The 21,352-nt window shown below is 42.7% G+C and overlaps 2 protein-coding genes across 5 annotated transcripts in view; both read left to right on the forward strand.

Annotated features, from left to right (window-relative positions):
• urb2 (URB2 ribosome biogenesis homolog) overlaps positions 1-9,169 on the forward strand; it is a 20,164-nt gene extending 10,995 nt beyond the window's left edge. For all 3 annotated transcript variants that reach the window (XM_020589858.1, XM_020589856.1, XM_020589857.1), the window contains exons 9-12: positions 818-1,060; positions 3,313-3,409; positions 4,365-4,498; positions 8,305-9,169. In XM_020589858.1, the coding sequence (XP_020445514.1) occupies positions 818-1,060; positions 3,313-3,409; positions 4,365-4,498; positions 8,305-8,502 (672 nt within the window). In that variant the 3' untranslated portion in view covers positions 8,503-9,169. The remainder of the gene's footprint in view (positions 1-817; positions 1,061-3,312; positions 3,410-4,364; positions 4,499-8,304) is intronic.
• Positions 9,170-12,275: 3,106 nt separating this feature from the next.
• The window catches only part of galnt2 (UDP-N-acetyl-alpha-D-galactosamine:polypeptide N-acetylgalactosaminyltransferase 2), a 55,046-nt gene continuing 45,969 nt past the window's right edge, over positions 12,276-21,352 (forward strand). The window contains exon 1 of one of the 2 annotated variants that reach the window (XM_020590021.1): positions 12,276-12,854. In XM_020590021.1, coding sequence (XP_020445677.1) covers positions 12,759-12,854 — 96 coding nt within the window. In that variant the 5' untranslated portion in view covers positions 12,276-12,758. The remainder of the gene's footprint in view (positions 12,855-21,352) is intronic. The other variant, XM_020590019.1, reaches the window with a different exon arrangement.

Here is a 21,352-nt window from a genome sequence, read left to right on the forward strand (position 1 = left end):
CAGTGCTAGTTCTTCACAATGGCTTGCTGTGTCTGCCCTAACACTGCTCCCTCTCTTCATGCACTCTCTAGCTCGTTTGACCACTGCTGCTCTGTCTCTCTCTCTCAGTGGAGTGGATTTAGGGCAGGCAGTGAAATACGGTCACAAAAGTGAAAAGAACGCAACATCACTAGTTGGTACAAAGTTTAATTTGAATGGGTACAGAGAAAAATAGCTGTTGGCAGATTGAGCTAAAGCAGAATGTCAGAAAATTGGGCTGACATGGAAATCAGAGGGCTGTTCATCATCTGTGCAGAGGAAGAAATTACTACAAATAAATTGCAAGTGGCGTTGCCTTGTGTCTGCCTTGTGCGATGTTGGACATAGCGTGAAGATTGTGGTTGTGCCTGGCCTAGGTCCTGCTGTTTTTGAGCAAAGCCTTGCCAGGAATTTTATGCATAGCAGCTCTTAAGTCTGAATGCCTAAAAAGCAGCTGCTACTAGGCTCCATGTTGCCTGCAATTTGACAGGTACATTGTCTGAAAAGGGCTTTTTTTGTCACAGTGTTCTGCCTTACTGGGACACTTGACTTTGTTATTGCTATTAGTGACACCTGTGACAAGCCAGAATGTCTCCTGTTGAAAACCTCTGTGGTGTTGTCAGTTTTGCTCAATTCTTACTTAGTTTGGTGTTAATGGCTTCTAGAAAGGTTTAAAATCATGTTGTCACACTTGAAGAAAATCCCTGATGTCCTGTGAATCAGCAACTACTTGCTGTCGTTGTTGTGTTTGTGTCTATAACTACCTGTGTGTGTGTGTGTGTATCTTTTTGTGTCACAGTTTTTGGTAAGATCGTGCCATCAGGACGCCTCTCTGACCCTTCCCTTTACCGTCCCTGTATTGGTGTCACTCACGTCACTGCTGCGCCAGGGGGAGGGTCTCCTCACCGACCCTCATCATGTGATCTTGGTCCTTGGAGCGTTGCAGGCAGTGCCGCTCGACCACTTGACCCCACTCGTCTACCAAGCAACTTTCCTGGCTGTTCACGAGGTGCTGTTTGCCATCATCCAGTGTCATCCTGAGGTAGGAGGAGGCCGGTGGGTGGGTGCTGGAGCTAAGCGAGAGAATGAGTGAGGGAGCAAACGTATATATCAGTGATAAAACAGTTTCAAGCCAGTTTACACCAGTGTTAAGTTTGATTTGGTTTTAGCCTTTTGATTTTTCTTAGTTGTATTCGATGAAACTAAAAACATTACAGTCTAGTGTTCTTCATTTAATCCTGCATGTTTCATGTTTATCTTCTAAACATTTTGAGACTACAGCTCTGCTGTGTGCAGTTACCATGGTAACAGATGTTGTTTCTGTCTGTGGAAAACGCCGGTTATGTGTTCACACACACTGTCCCTGTGTTCTGCTCCACGGAAGCTGATCACATTTGCACTAAGATACTGTTCACTGGGTTCAGCTGCTAAATCATCAGAGAACATAGTGAGATGTGAACAGCTAGGGAACGACTTAGATGGATGACTGCCCACATTAGTCCTGGAGCTTACTTATAGTTTTTGTTGCTACAGAAAAGATATCCTACTAATAGTAACTTTATTTTTACATCTACATCCACAACACCTCATGTTAAATTATCTTTCCTTTTCATGAATATATTGTGCTGCCAGTTTTTCCTAGTTTGTCTAGTTTTATTGTTGACTCCATTGGGTCACCAACACTTAAGAAACCAAACCTACGCCCTTGTGTTGTGATTGTTGGTCATCAGTTGTTGTAGGTCAAAGTTGCTGCTTTGAATCCATGATTTAAAGTGTATGAATTATGTAGCTCAGTGTCTGCAGCTGAGCCCACAGGATGCCCCAGAGGCATGTTGCTTTAAACCAAAGGGTATTGCAACTCAGAATTGTGCTGCAGCTGCATGAAAACCTCCACATTGTCAGCTTTTACTGAAAGTGTTTGCACTGCACCCAGAGTGTTAGAAGAAAACACTCTTTTCACTATAAAATATGGGAATAAATCCCACACATGGCCTTTTGTTGTACTGGTGTTAATGTGATCATTTTTCAGTCTCTAACTCTCTAAAAGGTTTTCTGTTTTGTTCTGACAGAGCAGGGCAGAAACGGTGCAGCTGCACTGGATAAAGCGCGATCTACTTAACTGATATCAGATGTTTGTGAGGACAAAAGACCAACAGAGAGGGTGGAGGGAGGTAAAATAGAGAAAGGAGTGGAGGGAGGATAAACTACATTTATAAAGTAAGAAAAGGGAGTAAGACATTAGTGATGATGAGAAAATGGGAGATGGAAAGCTTAAGAGGAATGTGATACCCGAGGGAAGATTTGGGACAATGTGAGAAAGAGGGGAGTGAGCTGTGGAGGTAGGGGAACTGGCATGCAGTGTAGGTTGGCATGGAGTGGGTTCAGGTTGATGGAAACCATTACTGGGCTCCAACCAGAGCTGGTGACATCACCCTTCTCGCTCTCTCGCTCTCTCTCAGTCCAATGTAGACCTTGAGTAGAGACAGGAAATGCAAATGTAGCTCTAGTTACTTACTGAACCACAGGCTTATGGTTCAAGCAGTGCAGGTTATGTGGTTTGTCCTAATTTTAAAATGGTTCTGTCTTCAGTTTCTAAAGCCCTAAGAACATTTCATTTCACTTCAATCTCTAAACATGTTATTACACTCTGTGACGATACTACATGTACACTCAGTTGGCAGTTTACTGGTGACATCAAGCTAAAACTAGTGCAGTCTTAACCAACAGTCCTGCAGTAAATCCTCCTTCATGAAGGCGATAATGTTCGCTTTGTGTTCAAACTGTTTGAGAGAGCTGTTATTTTGGATGCTGTAGTTCTGCTGTTGAATGCAAACGGAAGTTTTGCAAAACTGTTGTATTAGACTTAATTTTAGCTGGGTGTACCTATTAAACTTGACTGTATATTGTGTAATTTTTATGCAAAGTGAAATATTCAAACCCAAGGCACCATGTTTTTTTGGCTGTACCGTTACATTAAGTGAAAATGTTCTGCATGTCTTATGCATCATTTTCTAAATATTTCTCTGTAATTAAACCTAGATTTTTGGTGTTTTTGCTGAACAGTTAAATATCCACAAGAATTTAAAGACAGTTTCAGAGGGAGTAAATCCTTCCTTGATTTGTGAGGAGGCAGGAATATACTGTGAGTTCAGCTGGATGTCTTCAAGAGTGTATGTACTGCCTGTCCAAATACAGAAGCTGAATACAAACTGACCAAAGTTGGCAAAAAAGGGATGATTTCTATTTCAAAACTTGATAAATGTCCATACTGTATGACACATGCTCTGTATCCAGGTGGTGCTGAAGGCAGCTCCATCATTTTTAAACATCTTCTACCGTCTGGTGGCGTCCATCATGCAGGAGGGTCGGCAGAGAGGAGGCACTGACACAGGTAACGTGTACAGGCTCGGACATGAAGCCTTATTGCATTAATAACATGGAGGAAGATAAGTTCTAATTTTGTCAAGTGAATTATGGTTTGATTTAACCTGCTTGTAAAAACATGTGGGCAATAGTTTTTAATCTAAAAGCATGTTGTAAGTACTAGTAGAATGAAAAGCTGTAGACTGAGAAAGTAATAAAAGATAAATGTATCAGTTCAGTGAAATTAATCTGAATGTCAGTTTGGTCATCTTTAGTGGCCTTTCACTGGACCTTTGAGGGTGGTTAACTTAGGTTAAGTGAGCAACCATAATGTTAATATCAAGAAGTGTTTGGTTAACCCACCGGACAACAAAAGAAAAGCCACTCACACTGGTGAAAATCAAACAGCGTGGAGCACCTTGACCAAAAAATGTTGTGCCTCCATGCTTTTGTAGGCTTTCATTTGTTGACTTGAGTAGAAGGATGTCTGGAGGACAAGGAGCTGCTTAAATCTACTGCCTCAGTAGCAGGCAGGTCTTTCAGTTAACTTAAAAAAAATTGCTCCTCTTCATAACATAAGGATCGCATCCAACATATGTTGAGATTTTCTGTTTATATCTAAACCAGCACAGTATTGGCTTTCCTCCATCTGGTTCATTCTGCTGTACGCTTCCTGCCCTCCATCTGAATTTGTAGCATCATAACAGTCGCGTGGTCGCAGACAAACTATGGAGAGAGGCCAAGACATTGATGTCATACAGCAACAGAGTTGTTGAAAAAGGGGGTGGCCGGTACTGGAAGGGGAAGCAGCTGTGACAGGAGCGAAGTGTGGCCACACAGCTGAAACATTCTGTGCTTCAGCAAACTAAAGCATGAAGTCCTGAGTATAATCCTCAATGTTTACATGACAAATGTCATTTGTAGCAGGTCAATGAATTAACATCACTTTGTGTGTGTGTGTGTGTGTGTTTTTTTTTTTAAAGGTGCAGACAGTGACGTGTATCTGCAGTGCTCCAGACTGATGGAGAGGATGTACTCTCACATTGCTGCTACAGCTGAGAGCTTCACCCGACTGTCAGCCTTCATGGTGGCTCAGTACGTCACAGAGCTGCAGAAGGTACACGCACGTTTGGTTGCTTATTGAGTCTTATTTTGCCAATATCAGCACTGGAAAATGATTCTTTCTGGTGGTTTCACAAATGTGAAAATGCCAGCACACACAGACAGTCGCATACAAAGTCAGTCCTCATTCATTTGCCATCCCATGTGGTTTTCTACAGCTATGAGACACACTCATACACGTGTGTAAGTGAGGCAGCAGGATCTCGGCTGGTCCTCTGTGCCAGCCTAGTTTGTCTGGTGGTGCGTGTTGAGCTGGCAAGATTCAGCCAAGCAGAGTGTCAGAGATGCTAAGGTTCACAGGCTGGGATGGGAAGTGTTTCCATTGGCCAGGTTGTAAATGTTCCCAAATCTCAGGGAACAAGTCCAGGATTACTGTGACTGTATGTGCTGGAATGAAGCTTTAGGTTGGATGTTCCCTGAGCGGTGAGTCACGTCTGGTTGATGAACGCTGCTCCTCTCTGCTACCAGACTGTATTTAACATTGCGCCAGCCTGACTCAGCAGTTTCCAGTGGCAAGAGGACATGAATGTAGCCATCAGTCCAGACAGACAGATGAATGGACAGATGGACCGAGACACAGGCTTACTGAACTTGTCTGGCAGAGGTGTTTGGCGTTCTTTGAGCTCTGTGTGAGTTGTCTGATGATCCTAAAATTGAATTCACTTTGTGCTTTTAATGGGACTTTTCAAAGAGATGGGCCTCTTTGTAAGTCAGAGGTAATTTTGGCAGACTGTGTCAGAACAGTTTCTGAAGGCTCTTGGCCTGAACTGTACTTTCCTACAGCAGCCAGGTGTTATTAGATCAGAGGAGCTGCAGTTATGTTGGTGGAGTTTGTTTTTAATATTAGACAAGTTGGACTTGCTGCTCTATTGAAAGTCTTATTAAAGGGGTCATTGCACTCCTATAACCTTGTCAGACTCATTGTGAACAATTTTTAACAAAAGGATTAAAATTAGTGCAGCAGAACCAGAAATGCTGTACTTTTTATTGCAGTCATTCTTCCTCCATGTCCGTACCTGGTGCCAACATTACCCACAATGCAACTCAACCACTGACAGTTCAGTCTGAGATTTTCAGGTGTTCTATGTTGTAGCCTCAAGCAGCGATGAGGAACGGGCTGCAACTTCACTTCTTTCTAACTCCACATCCCAGATTTTTTTGTTTTTTTGTTTTAGTTTTCAGAGTTATAGTCTTCAGCTACAACCAACGCTGACTCAAGGGACATCACCTGGGGCAATTATCAGTTGTCGCTCAGTGCTGTCTGAGTGACAGCAGGCTTTAGGCAACGTTTTCCACTCCCTAAGACCTGGAAGCAGATTTGTTGTGTGCAGTCTGTGTATGTCCCCTTTAAATGTAGCTTTATTTATTCAATTTTAGTTAAGTAAATGCCTTAACTTCGATTGGTTGCAAATGGACACAACCGATACAGACCTTATGTACAGGTTGTAACAGAACCTTCAATAAGGTAAACATACTGTTGTATATTAGGTAAAATCTATTAAATGTGTTTGTACGTGTTAATCTATGTAAGTGTTATTTAATTTAACAGATACAGCAGATTGTTTATGTAGCTTTTTTGAGAGAGCTTTACAATTTGTACATGTGACAACTGCTATCCTTAGATCCTCAGTTTGGATGAGCAGGATTATTAAAATCCTTTTATAAGTGTATAAATGGGGCATTCACTACAGTAAGTGTACAGAGAGATGAGGCAGTACTAGAATTACTGACATACACAGGTCTTATCGAACAATTAACTATAAAGAAGCACTACTCCAAAGTATTATGAAGACAATCTGCAGAGTAACAGAGTCACCGTGTGCAGTGTAGTCAATATGTAGCATATGTGCAGTTTTGCAAAGCAGAATGTAAAAGTATATAAAATGTAATATAAGAACATTTCAAGCAAGTGCAAATGTGTTTGTAGTCGAGACTGAGGGGGCAGAACATCAGTAGCAGCTCGACCACAAACCTGGCTCTGTGCCACTGAGGTAAACATCACTGGCTCCAGCTGTTTGGGTGTCACTGAATCCGGATCCAGGACTGTTGGTGTACCACTAACTGATACTTTGCCACAGTACTGCTCCACATGACATTTGATTGGATAGCTTTCTTTGCAGAACTGATAATAGTGTTCCCTTCATAGTGTAAAGCCTGCAGTTATGTCAGCAAGGCTTTATCTAATCGCTTAACAGGCACAGAGCAGCCACCATCTTCTCACCGTTTGTAATGATGCATGTCCGAAATCATTGGGTCTTGGTGTGACACCTGTGGCGCTACAGGGTAACTCTGATAACTACTGGCTTGTTTGGCGTGGTTGGTGTTTAACTACTGTGTGGACAAAGAGAGTGAGCCTTGTGGTAGAGTTGTCTACGTGTCTGAACACACTGCTCTGCTTTTGTCACACAGATGCATATGAAATCTGTGTGTAGCTCCCAGCTTTCACAACACCACACAGTCTTGTGCATCAGTGCACGTATCTGGGTCATAAGTCGGTATTGTTTAAAATAACGTGCCTTTATTTTTGAGTTCAGTTCAGAGCAGCAGTAGGAAAAAGGCAAGGTGAGTAAATTATAAAATCTCCTTTAAAAACAACGTCAAAGGTCTGCATTGTATCATGTATTGAAAGTTAAAAATAGAGACAAAAACAACAGTGTTATAATGTTGTGTTCTTCTGTAAGAAGTTATTTTCTGATGCTCCTGAGAGTTTGAATCCAGGTTTACCTAAGTGAGTAATTCATCACCAGCGTCGTCTCCTCGTAGTCCACTCTTAGCATTTTCATTAGATGATGTAGTCTGTATTTTGATGCTACTTTAGTTGAAACTTAAAGGCTTAAATTAATATTCAACTATTCTGGCACATCATTTATAGCCTGACACAATTGATCCAGACCTCTGCTGTTAGGCTTTCAGCCACATTGCACCAGTTCTGGCCTCATTACACTGGCTACCCGCTTGCTGTTAGAGTTGACATTAAGGTCCTCTTATTAGTCTGTAAAGCTGGGCGTCATTCAGGCCCAGCCTGTTTGGCTGAACCTTTACTACATCCATTTTTCACAGCTGCTCTCTCAACGTAACAATAACAATATTAGAAATCTGGCTTTCTGTGTGTCTGCTGCCAAAATGTGGACTAATCTTCCTGCAGATATAAACCAGGCAGCCTCAGTAGTGTCTTTTAAAGAGCAGCTGGAAACTCAGCTTTTCATGAATGTATTAGTATTTTGTTTTTGTTATTTCATCAATTGCTGTGTTTTATCTGAAGCACTTTAAGCTGCTTTATGAATTCTGCTATATAAATAAACGGCTGATTGGAACTCGTTTTCCTTCACCTGTCTCTGAGGCTGTATCTTGTTATACAATATCGTGTTTCCATACATTTACTAAGAATGACGATCCTGTTAAAGTGCATATGTGTGTGAAACAGGAAGGACAATCACTGCCAGTGAGTCCTGGCCAAGACAGGCAACAACATCAATCATGACAAACACAGTTACAAACTACAAATAAATCCATAACACCCTGTCATTAGTCAAGCAGGCAATTTATAATAAAAATAAATTAAAACCTGTAACAACACCGAGTCCGATATACTAGGTTAAAGCATTAAATCAAACAGAATTAAACATCCTGACAATGGCAAGTACTTGTTGAAGCGCTGACTCCATGCAACAAAGCTTTAAATCTACCCAGGGATACTAATGAATGCAGTTTTAGCTACTTTCCCAAACAGTTCCATGTATGAGGAGAAGCATTAAAAAAAAGGCTTGCTTACTGTAACTGCCCTCCTGTTTGCCTCTGCAGGTTACACTGCGACCAGACATTAAGCTGCATCTAACTGAGGGGATCTATCAGATTCTGGACCTGTGCGTGGAGCAGGATATCAAGTTTCTGATGGAAAGGCTGCACTCAGGAGTCAGAGAAGTCTTCAACGAGCTGTACAGCAGCTACATCCACTACCACAAAGCACAGAGGCAAGGAGAGGACAAGTACACTGTTTGAACGGACACACAACCCCCAGCTTGGGTTCCCACTTACCTTCAGATCAAGCTGAATTAGTTAAGTGTATTGCAAATCACTTGCTTCAAAATGGCCCAAGGAGGGTTGTAACCAGACCCAGAGGCATTAAGAACAAATTGCACTGCCTGATATAGCTGTTTATTATTTATTGTCTGCAAAATGGTAGAGAAACTCAAAGCTACCTACAGGTGGATTATTTTGGTTACACCCTGTACCATAATCTTGCAGTACACAGAGGCATTGTGTATTGTGAGTTTAGTTTATTCATTTATTTAACAGGTGCCGTGTGTCTTACATTTCTGTCAGTATGCCAAGAAGGCTAATTTTCAGCTGTAGCCTCTGATTGCATAAAGATAAAATACAAATTGCAGTAAAATATCAAACACAGTGTGGAACACCAAACCAAAAAAACAAAACAAAACAAATGTACAGTAATAGTGCAGGAGCACATCTGTGAAGTTAAAGGGTTTCTCATCAGAATCACCTCACACTGCAGCCATGACAATTGTGTAAAGATTCTAAGAAACTGTCATCATTTTATTGAATTGCTGAAGAGAATAAGGATATACAGTATTTGTGAATTGTACATTATCTTTTTTATATCATTTTTATCAAAACAATGATGCAACTCATAAATTTCAGTATAATGCCTCCTCGTGCCTATTTAATTGTGTCCTTTACATTTTTGAGATGGTGATCTTGTGGGTGCGTGGTACACGTCTACACCCACACTGTGTTGGTTTGCTGGTGTATTTCTAGTACAGATGAACTGACTGTTCTTCTGACATAAAACATGACACAAACATATCATTGCTGTTACTGTGAAATAAATAGAGGACGTAATGCATTACAGTTGTAGAATATCACAGGATATGTGAGACTTTGGCCTTTTACTTGATGAGGTTGCTATGGCTTCTGATATCACAACCCCGACATTGATTTTCTCTAACATTTCTGAGAGTATGTGGTGCTTTAGTTTCTGCAGCAGGGCAGTAAATGTCTGCTGCTCTCGTCCTTCTAACCTCAGTAGTGTCAGGTCAAGACCAGCTGCTGAAATACTAATGGAAAGCCCCCCCCCCATTTACTAATGAAGGTACATAAAACCTACTGTAAATCTGTCATTGTGCGACACCCCTTGTAGAATCATTGTTGCGCCAATAGCAGGTTGCTTTATGTTTAGATAAATTGAACTGCCAGTTTTCTGTTTTACTTTGAATAGACTTGCTGAGCTGTTGATACAAAGGCAGGCAGCAAGTGACAGCTCAGGGTTTTCATGCTGTAAATTCTTTGCTTGGTTTTGTCCTGACGTGTGAATTGTGGGACCTTAGATACACAGGTGTGTGTCTTTCCAAACTGAGTCCAAGTTTGCCACAAGTGGACTCCAGTTAGGTTTTAGACACATCTCAAGGGCAATTAAACCCAACAGGATGCACCTGACCACAGTTTGGAGTGTGATGGAAATTCTCTTAGGATGCAATATGAAATACAGACGATCGCTGTTCAGCTGTAAGCGTGAACTATTTATTCTTGGCCAAGAGAGTACAGTCATACACAGATCAGGACTGTTTCTGAGTGCACTGAAAAAGCAAGTACAATGCTTTATCTTTTATATGACCCTTATCCCCAATCACCCAGTTTCCAGCATCAGCACAGCACTCTCTTGGACCAGTGTTGGTTACCCTCCCTATCTGTAGACTCAGGCTTGACAGACCTTCAGCCCTGAGCAGGTTTTGATAAGATTCAACACATTTATGCATATTCTCTTGAGCACAGTTGCCCACTTTGCACTGGGCAAGACTCCTTTACAAAGAATAATACATTTTTAATTACAGGAGCCAAGCAAAGGCTCGGAACACTTGTAATGAGAGATTTCAGTTTTTGATGTTTAACAAATTTGCAAAAATCTCTCAAACCATGCTTTTATTTTGTCTCCATGGATTGAGTGTAGATTGATGGGCAACACTTATGCTAGTATGGATTTGTTGCCATTATTTGTCAGTTAAGGGTTTTGTCAAGTGCAGGCACACACCTGGACCACCCAACCCTCCACCTCCCCTCCACTAACTGTCTCACCAGGCCAGGTATGCAAAGTCCTGAGGAAGATCAACCCCCCCGCAAAGCAGCAGGACCGGACAACATCCCTGGGAGGGCTCTCAGGGCATGTGCCAGCAAGCTGGCTGATGTTCTCACCATCATCTTCAACCTCTCCCTCAGCCAGAGCCTTGTTCCCACCTGCTTTAAGACCACAACCATCGTCCCCCTTCCCAAGAAGAGCCCGGTCACCTGCCTGAACAACTACAGGCCAGTGGCACTCCAATTATTATGAAGTGTTTTGAGAGAGTGGTGCTGGCCTGCATCCAGAGCAGTATACTGGACACCCTGGACCAACTGCAGTATGCCTACCGGCCCAACAGGGCCACCTCAGATGCCATCGCAGCTGCACTATTCCCTTTCTCACCTGGAAAATGGAGACTCCTACATCAGGATACTCTTTATTAACTACAGCTCTGCCTTCAACACAGTTGTCCCCCACAAACTCACCCACAAACTGTCCACACTGGGTCTGCACCCCACCCTCTGTGACTGGCTCCTGGACTTTCAGACTGTCAGGATTGGCAATAGGATTTCAGCCAGCATTGTTACAAACACTGGCACCCCACAGGGATGTGTCCTCAGTCCCATCCTCTACACCCTGTTCACCCACGACTGCGTTGCCTCCCACAAAGACAACATCATCCTGAAGTTCGCGTATGACACCGCAGTGATAGGTCGCATCACTGGCGGGGACGAAACAGCCTACAGGAGGGACATGGCCGGTCTGGTGTCATGGTGCAAGGCCAATCTCACCCTCAACACGGACAAGATGAAGGAGAGGAGACACTGTTCATCCGGGGGCTTGAAGTGGAGAGGGTGAGCAGCTTCAAATACCTGGGCATCCACATCAGTGAGGACCTCACCTGGACACAACACCACACAGCTGGTCAAGAAGGCCCAACGGCTGCTGTACTTCCTGAGGAGGCTGAGGAGGTTTGGCGTGTTGCCTAGGATCCTCAGCAACTTCTACAGCCTCTATCCTCAAGGACCCCACCCAGCACGGACTGTTTATACCCATACCCTCCAGTCGGAGGTTCAGGGGTGTGAAATGCAGGACCTCTAGACTGAAAAACTCTCTCTTTCCTTCTGCCATCAGACTCCTAAACAGCGGACTCAGGATCAACCTCATGTAATTCCATCTGTACTGTTCACATACTCATTTTGCACATGCATAATTGCACAGTCACTGCTGAGTATTTACACTCCACAGCTCCCACGTAGCATATATTCTCTCTGCATTATATTGTGTTGTATTTTTATTTGCTCCCTTCACTAGCTGCTTTAAAGTGCCTTAGATTTGTGATTTTACTGCCTATTTAGATTTGTTATTGTTCATTTACTTGATATTTCACTTTATATTTCACTTGCATTTTGTGGCATTCATGTGGACAGCAAAATAAGAATTTCATTGTACAGGGAAACACATTTCCTAACTGTGCATATGACAAATAAACACTTTGACCTTTGACCTAATGTCCCAGATGTTTTTACCAGAATAAGTTGGTCTGACCACTGGACTGAGATTTAAGGAAAGGGATAATAAAACGAAGAGAAGGGAAAGACATTAGGCGCAAAGGAAATACAAATAAAAATGTTGCACGCCTTTCTGTGTCTACATTTTCTTATTTGGTTCATACCAGGCCAAAGAAGAACTGTGAAAATTGAAGTTTAGTTTTCTCCTGCTTCACCCGGGGTAAAGTGGCTGTGGCGCCCCTGGCGTCTCCTCGGAGCGCATGCAGCTCCATGGCAGAAAGCATGGGTTATAATGATCACAGATCATTTAATCTAACTAAAAAATTACAACAATCATTTCCTCAAGGGGGTGTGCCCACCCCCGTCCACTCGGCTTTAGCACGGCACCGCACGGCTCGACTCGACTCACAGCTGCCAGCCCAGGCCCTCCTCCTCCAGGGCTGCGTGAGCTGGTGTTTGATTGGATTAGAGTCCCTCGCCTTTGCCCTCTCACCCCGCTGATGTTGGCTGCCTGCTTCCTGCTCCCTTCGCTACCCTGGACCGACTGACGAATCCTGCCGAAGCCGCACGGCGAAGCGCCCTGCACGCACACAGCCGACCGGGACGAGCCGCTACAGCCTGAGCCGAGCGGAGCCGAGCCACGAAGCCCAGGACGAAAGAACGAGGCAGCCATGCGGAGGAAATCGAGGATACTGTTGTGTTTTGCGGTGCTGTGGGTGCTGGGGATAGCATACTACTTCTACTCGGGGACAGCGCTGAGTCGAAAGGTAGGGTTTTCGTTCCTCGACTCCTTTTTTCTGGCTACACGGTGCGTCTCCGTGTCAGTGTGGATGTTTTCTCCCAGGACAAAGCGAAGATGGAGCGGTCTGATTTGACGCTCTTATTACGCGTCTTTTCTCCCTTTTCGGGGCTAGGGTTTGCGGCTGCAAACCGATGCTGTTAGTACTATGATAAAGGGCCTTGCCGGTTGTCAGTGGCATTGATTTGGTGGAGATGAGGGTGAACAAGGGCATCAGGGTAGTGGGGCTGCCCGGTCCGGCTGCGCAGACCTCCCGTTGCGCCGGCGGTTGTCTTCTGGTAGCAGCGGGAGCGGAGCATGGCCCCACCGGGCAGCTTGGTGGAGGAGCCGGTTAATGTGAGAGCAGGATGAAGATGAAAGCAGGCAGAGTGATTGTCATCAATAAGAAGCTGCTGGCCTGGCTCTCGGGGCCGGGGGCTTTCAGTCTTGGAGCACGTCAGCACAAGCTGCTGCTGGTCCGAGGTATGGGCAGAAACCAGGAAGTGTGCAGATTAACACCGGGTTAAAGCGCTGGAACACCACACTCTGAGGGTGAAGTTGGTATTTAAAGTGGCTGGAAGCCCCGTTTCAACGTATTCTGCTGTGAGAACAGTCCAGGTTTGGTGTAACGTCACTGCTGTGATGATCCAGATTCTCTGTGTGCTGATGTAGATTTACAACTTAATTCAAAGCAGTGTAGAACCCACCTGCAATAAAACCTCTTATAATGGGAATGTTTTGGTCCAAATGTAGAGGTTCAACTTTATGTTTCAGTTAAATATATTAGTTGACTGACAGAAAACATATGTATTGTCATGTATTGGTTTATTTTTCAAGCAGTAATGGAAATGTGTTGCTTCTGGTTTATCACGTAACAATGTGCTGCCTTCACCTTTATTAAATTATAGTAAACTTTCTATATGTTAAGGCTTGGGGCTGTTGGTCAGACAAAACAAGATGTGAAAATGCAGCCTTTGATTTATGATGAGCATTTTTCATAGACCAAATAATCAAGATTGTTCAGTTAAGATGGCAGATTAAATAGCCTTATTAGTACCACCTGTAAAACTGCATCTTCCAAAATGGTCATATAGTTTAATCAGTACCTCCTATAGAATATTATTATTCCAGAACTGTTGGATTAGGCTGTATTGTTTATGGTTAGGTGTACTCAATAGTATGGCAACTGATGGAAGTCATTTATTTGACAGTATGGCTCTAATCTGCACTAGGTGTGTGTCATATTTGGTGTGGAGCGGCTCCACAAACCAGTAGGCCTATATGGTCACACTACAGGACACTGGAAACATCTGTAATAGTAGCAGTTGGTAATATTAACCTATGTGTGTAAGTACCGGGCCTGTACATGCAGCAGTACATCATGTGAAATGTAAGTTAAATGTCCTCCAGGTGTACACCTGTACACTGGTGAAACATATTACTGTTGTGTGCTGTTCCGTGTGTGTGGGCTTGAGAAAATCTGGGGCAGTGTATCCGGCTATACATGAAGGGCTCTGCGTAAGGGTTGTGTCCACAGTGCACTGCCTCTATTACCCATCTAGATTTGGTTTGTGTGTGTTTCCACCTGTCTCGTTTCATCCTATCTGTCTCCCAGTGTTTGCTTTGCTCCAGTCAACCAGAGCAACCCTTTACTTTCCCATTAGGTTGATAGCTGTGTGTGTGTGTGTGTGTGTGTGTGTGTGTGTGGTTCTTAGGGTTTCAAAGTGACACTGTGATAAGTGACTTTCTCTGCAGCTGGACTGTGGGAAGCATTAGTATGAAGCCTGGATAAGCAGCTGGTGTCTACACAGAGGAAGGCTTAATCTGTTTAAACACAAGGTAAAGTGGTGTTTTCACTGCATCTTTGAAAGAGCAGAGCCATTTAATAATTTCTCTCTTCTGTCATGAAACAAAACTTATAAATGGTTTAACAGCGATGGACTAAATTTCATGCACCTAGAGTCCAAGAAGCCAGTTCAAAGCCAAGTTAATTGTTTAAACGCTGCTTGGTGATGGAGTTGACTCCAAGACTACTTTTGTTACTCACCCACTTAGTGCCTTTTAGGGCGACAGATAACAATTCTGTGCAACTAATAAAAATACACTTTCTAAAAGTGAATAATTTAGCCAAGAAAATGTCCAAAAGTTTAAAGAAAAATCCCATTTTGATGCCTTCAAGCTGCTAGTTTTGTCTGCCAGGCAAAGATAATCAAACTCAGATGTTATAAAACAGAAAATCTTCATTCTTGAGTAGCTGCAACCAGAAAATGTTTGGAATATTTCTTAATGAGTAACCAATTAATTTCCTGTTGATTGATTAAGTGCTTAATCAGCTACTTGTTTTAGTGATGGTGCTTATCACATACAAATAATGTCAAACAGTTGTCAAACAGTTGGTTTGTGGTCCCCTGCTTTTCTCTCCCCCCCCCCTTTTTTCATTTATTTTCCTTCTCTTGGCAGCAGCTAGGTGAACTGGAAATGCTGTGAATCGAATTATGTAACAATGCTGGAAGGTTTCCAAGTGCACACAGATACTCTCCCAGGGGAGTGATGTTCAAAGTGTGATTCACAAGTGTGTGCATTCATTCATTCATTAGCCAGGCTCGAGACGATGTCTGTGTAGTGTTTAGCGGTGCAAAGAAAATAAGTGCTTGCATTTTTAACTTGAAATCTTCCAAGCAAATTACTCAAGTGACATGAACAGCAGAAATTTATATGCAGCACACATTTCAGCCAGGACTCCCACAGCCTCTCTTACTGGTCACAGACAGGGCTTTATCTAACTGTGCAACTCACGAATCGACATGTTGTGTCACTACTGCTCGCAGAGCACTGTGGTGAATTCAGAGTCTGGCAGTGAGAGCAAGGCTAACGCTGGTGATGGACAAACAAAGCTTTCCTGCAGTGAGGCCTCGCAATGCGTTGTATCGCCAAAAGAGGCTTTATGCCAAGACTCATTTAACTCATTGCGGCTATTCAAATTGACTGAAACAAGTGGCTCTGTTTTTGTACTCTGTCAAGAGTTGAATCAAACCTGATTCAGAAATTCCACCCAATCCTCAGTACTGAACTTGGCACACTGACAAAGTCTTGGCACATTCCACAAACTGACTGACCGACTCCACCAGTTTAGGTTCCTCGCTCCTTGTATCAACAAATAGGCTCCAGAGCCTCGGTGTCACTAGTTCAAATGCCCACTTCTCTAAAGGACAGTGTCTCTGCACACTCACACACACAGACACACATTAAAATCAAAGCACTCATCAAACAGCTTTTCTACTATTATCTGTAGAAACCTATGGTATTTGGAAGAATGCTCCTCTTGTTGGTGACTATGTCAATTTAAAGACACTTAACCCACACTTCAACACACTATCAGTGCCTGTGAACTGTCTGTGTCAGAAATAGTGCTGCCATTGCTTTGCAAGCTTTTTTTTTTTGACAATTAAAGACAAAAGGACTGAAATGTCACCACGTTTCTCCAGAGGCCAAGAGCGAACATTTGTACAAAGTGTTCCTCATATCTCTGATCATAAAGTTCAGGCTGCATCAGTGGGAAAGTTTGTTCTTCTTTTATTAGTGTATACAGTGATACTGAATCTGAACGACACTAATGTACGGTGTAAAGCCAAGTCCTGTGTGTTAACTATACAACCTCATGGGTGGCATCAGTTGGAAATTGTAAATACTTTTATGCATATTTATGACGATTAGTTTCCTCTTATGTGATTACTAGTGTGGAGCTGAGCTAAAAGTGGAGTTCCCTCTCTTCTCCCTACATGAAGTATTTTGAATGACAGGACACGTTGGAAGACACCCAGCAGCTTACCTCGGTAACCCGGTTTGCGAGTGTTTTGCAAGACGAGTAGTACGTACGTTTTGTCTGCCGAGCGTCACGTGACATACATCACAACTGAGCCGATGGTTCTTGCACCTCACTTGTATAGTCACTATCTGTACTGCAACAGTAGCCCCTCATGCCAGCCACGGTTCTTTTCAAAGGTAAAGTGAAGGTTAATTTGTTTTACTTTTACTTTTATACTGTATTTTTTATTACTGTGATCATTTTTATATGGATAAGTGGGTGTGGAACGAATCATCCGAGTTTCCATTATTTCTTATGGGGAAATTCGCTTTGATATAAGAGTGCTTTGGATTACGAGCACGTTGCCGGAACGAATTATACTGGCAATCCAAGGTTCCACTGTATTTGTAAATGCACTGTTGTACACAGGAGGATTATGTTGCAAACATGAGCCTCCTGCCTCACTAGGATGCCCCATTAAAGTCTTCTTGTTGGACGGACCTCAGAGGGTTTTTCCTGCTGGCTCCAGAGAAGTCGAAGTTTCACTGTTGAGTCTACTGTTCCTGCTAATCAGTGGTGTGCGAGGGGAGCTGAACAGCAAATGGAGGAGTGTGGTACTGAGCCGCAGGAAAAACCAGCAAACACTGACTTTAGTTATCAGTTTGAGCAAAGCTGTACACGGACGATAACTGGATGTGTGTGTTTTCCTGAGATTAGGAGAGTGTCATGTACTTGTGTCAAGACATCCAGTTCAATCTGTGTCCCACGCCTCACGTATAAATATGTAGAACTGCACAGATGTACTGTAATAATATCCTTAAAGGATAGGCTCAGGGTTTCTTAGTTTGTCCATTTAAGACTTCCCATCTGAGTTCACATCAGCTAATGAGGGGGTAACTGTAAATAAATACATAGTATATGGTGTTATTTATTTAAGTTCCATGACAGTGTAAGAAGTTATTGTTAAAAAGGCCACAATGAACATGAGTCAGCAGCTCACCTTTAGCGTAACGGGGACATTCGCCTCGGCTTTGTCAAAACAAATGTCATGTAAAACGTCTCACAAGGTGCATTTAAAGAGAAGACATATCTTCCATGCATGTATGCTTTGTCATACAACGTGAATTCCTCCCCAACAGACATAACTTTTTATTTTTATTTTATTTAAAAAAAATTTTTAATTGCTGCTTCTCACTAGTGTGAGCAACAAGCCAGTTCTGGTGTTGTGTCTAAGTCTGTTAACCCATCAATGTTTCCCACAACCTTATCCTAATCCAGTGTTGGGAAAGTAGCTTTGGAAATGTAATAGGTTACAGATTACTGTTTACCCTGTTAAAAATGTAACAAGTAATGTAACTAATTACTTAATTGAAGTAATATAACTTATGACCTAAATTACATTATGACCTAAACATACATTTAAGCCATGCAGCGTAAACCTCACAACACTTGTTATTGTCAAACATTTAGTAAAGGTTCTGTAACATAACTGAAGTCACATAATATATTAGTGTTGAAACATGCAGCCCAGTGAACGGGCACCAAGCGAAAGCCGTTTCTGATTTCAGAAGGAAAATACAGTTGAAGTTCCTGCATTGAAAAGTGTTGATGCTGACAACATGGCCACCCGCCTTGGCTCCTGTCAGCCGGTCACACCCAAACCGTGTGTGTGAGTGATGTTCAGTGATTTGATTGACAGACGAGAGGTGGTGCAAAGTCAAGCAAGAGAACCGATCAAAAGCAATGTTCAAAGTTTTACGCACGCTGCCAGATGAATGGAGCCTATCTAGATGTAGAGACAGCTCTTTGTTAGCCGTTCTACTCTTGATGGTGTTATGTGTCCCAGCAGCTTTGCCCCCATTGCCTGGCAATAAGCCAAGAGATGCAAAGCAACAGAATGAATGTTATATATATATACATTTAAACTTCTTACCCAGAAGAATATATTTTTGGATGTAACCTCTTTGTAATCACCAACATTCTGATTAGTAACTGCAATTTAATCACACATTTTTTCCTCAGGAAGTAACTGATTATAATGACATTTATTTAATAATTTAACATTACCCAACATTGTCCTAACCATAGCCACTGAGGAGCGTGCTACTGGAAACAGCTTTAACAGAGGGAAACATCTCAACACGGGAACAGATGGGCATCTAAACCTTCACACCACTACTAGAAGGTGTCCCACCATCACAGCTCAGCAGCAAAACAACACAAACAAAAAGAGGGAGATTCTAACTTTGAACGATGCCAGCTTGAATTAGCTGCTGAAGCTTCATATCGGGCTCGGCCAAACTAAGGAGTGCATTGTAGCGCAGAGATCTCTTCTCACTTGAAAAATCATGAACCTATCCTTTAAATTCACAATGATAACAAATCATATGAACACACGGTGAACACATTCATGCCATGAATACATTTGTTGACTCCTGAGATGAAGCTGACTCAGAGGTGGATTACAGTGTTGAACTGAGTGTTGTTCTCAGCTGGAGGCCTGAATTTATTTCTGTTTGGCCGCAGAGGATTTACAAATGGCTTTGGTGCTTCTCTTTCAACAAACTGAAGAGAGGAGCACACATGAGTCATTTCAGCAGGGATTTACAGCTTGTAACACCGGCTAGTCCAGGACTTGCAAGTGAAACTTAGTCTTCATTTCTTGCAGCTTTAGGCGCTCGGCTTCTGCCGGTCCGTGCACATCTCAGACCTTCGCCTTTATCAATACATCTGTACATCATAGGCAGCGTGACTTTACTGGCTCAGAACATTTAGCTCATTTTAAAGCAGAAAAAGATGAAATATGGAACAGTTGCACGTCACATTCTCAGTGACGGCAGAGGAGGATGTGTAGATTAGTGTGCTTGTCTGTGGCAGAACGAGGTGGGCTCTGGCCTCTGCTCTTCAGTCGGCTTCACCTTCATGTATCTGTAATCCTTTCAGTGCAAAAATCCTGCTGTTGTATAACTACAGCACAGTCATATACCTAAAAGATCTGTGGCTTTGAAACCACTCGAGGACTCAGCAGATCAATGTATTTATAAGGGCTGAATGCAGGGTAAGTGAGCAGATCCATTATTGCTAACTAACTAAATGCAGTTCCACAGAGCAAACACTGAATCAATAACAAGCCTAAATGAAGCTGGGTACTGAATCCTTTCATATATACAGTCTTTGTTTGAACTGCTGTGTGTGTGTGTGTGTTTATTTTACGTAATGATAACTTGACTGATTAAGACTGATTCAGTATAAACAGACACACCAGAGAAGGTGCGTCACTGTTGTTCTTTGAGGAGTTGTCTTCTGAGGATATAGTTAAATGAACACCTCCTTTTGAACTGCGAGAGAGCATCTCAGTCACATTAGAGTAACACAGCCTTGTAGCTGGGAGTCTCAGGAGGGAGACAGTGTTGTTCTATCAACAGCTCCACTGATCTGTGTGAGCGTAGTTTGCTCAAGGGGCCGTTGACGGTAGGAGGAAAGAAACTTTCATCTTGCCCCTTCAGAGTTTCCCAGTCGACGTGGGGGAAACGAGCATTCGGTGAACTCATCCCTCAACTGCCAGTCATAACTTAGCAACCGTTACCTAGCAAGGAATCGACCTTTAGATTTATCCACATGTTGAAAGCGTGTGCATGGTGCTGCACTACTCTCCATTTAAAGAGCTCAGACGGCCATGCCATTTTTGTTTGCTTTTTCAAAACAAAAGATTCCTGCTAATTATAGCTGCATCATAGTTTGTGCTGCTATTGTGAATTAAATTTCATATACAGAGGCGTTTCTGTTATGGGGTGGACAAAATAGTAGAAACGCCTGTCAATAAAATGAGGCACAATTTAAAAAAACCAAAAGTGTTAGTGATCCTACAGGTGAATCGGCACCTTTAAAGCATTATCACCTTGATGAAGGGACGTTTATTAGCAAGGGTGCATTAGTTTCAGCTAATGGACCTAATAAACTGCCAGCTGTGAGGATGCTGACTGTCGGTGACCTGCAGCTTGAGCCTCAGTCTCACAGCACAATATCATGAACACCTTGCAGCCATCGCGTTCACATTTAAGGCCTCTTTAGGGGGCTGTTATTCAACTGGACACATGAAAGGTGCATTAACTAAGATTTTACACATTGTGAGATAAGTCCAGTGAAAACAGGACAGGACGTGGTGTCTCTCATCTATTCCACCCCCCATTACCCTCTGCTGCCTGCAGCCCTGCTGCTGTTACTCCAGCTTCTCTACCCCGTGTTGTCAAAAAATGGTCTGTAAATTAGCACAGGATTAGTTAGCACTGGTTTGGCTTTTTGAGACGGAGAGTGTTAAAAGCAGCTAAAATACTCAGATTTGTTATAGAGGTTGCTCTTCCTTCTGGATGTGTCAGCATCTAGAGCTAACATGTTTGTTTTGGTAACATTAGTGATCTAGCATGGTCATAATTTTATCTTTATATTGAAATTTGATTTAATTTGGTAGTATTTTTAGCTTTATGTGTCTGAAGGCATCTGTAGTTGACATCATCACTAGGAACCAGGACGTGGCGGGAGGGGCAGAGAGTGATTAGGAGAAGCTTATGGTGTCAGCTTGTTTTTAGTCTCTCTAGGCTGAAGTGAAATTAGGTAGAGTAGCTTTAACTAGCTAGCGGCAGTTGATTTAATATTTTGAGTGGTAAATCTCCCACCTTTATTGC

The sequence above is a fragment of the Monopterus albus genome, unplaced genomic scaffold (genome assembly GCF_001952655.1).
Source record: "Monopterus albus unplaced genomic scaffold, M_albus_1.0 scaffold10.1, whole genome shotgun sequence".
NCBI lineage: Eukaryota > Metazoa > Chordata > Actinopteri > Synbranchiformes > Synbranchidae > Monopterus > Monopterus albus.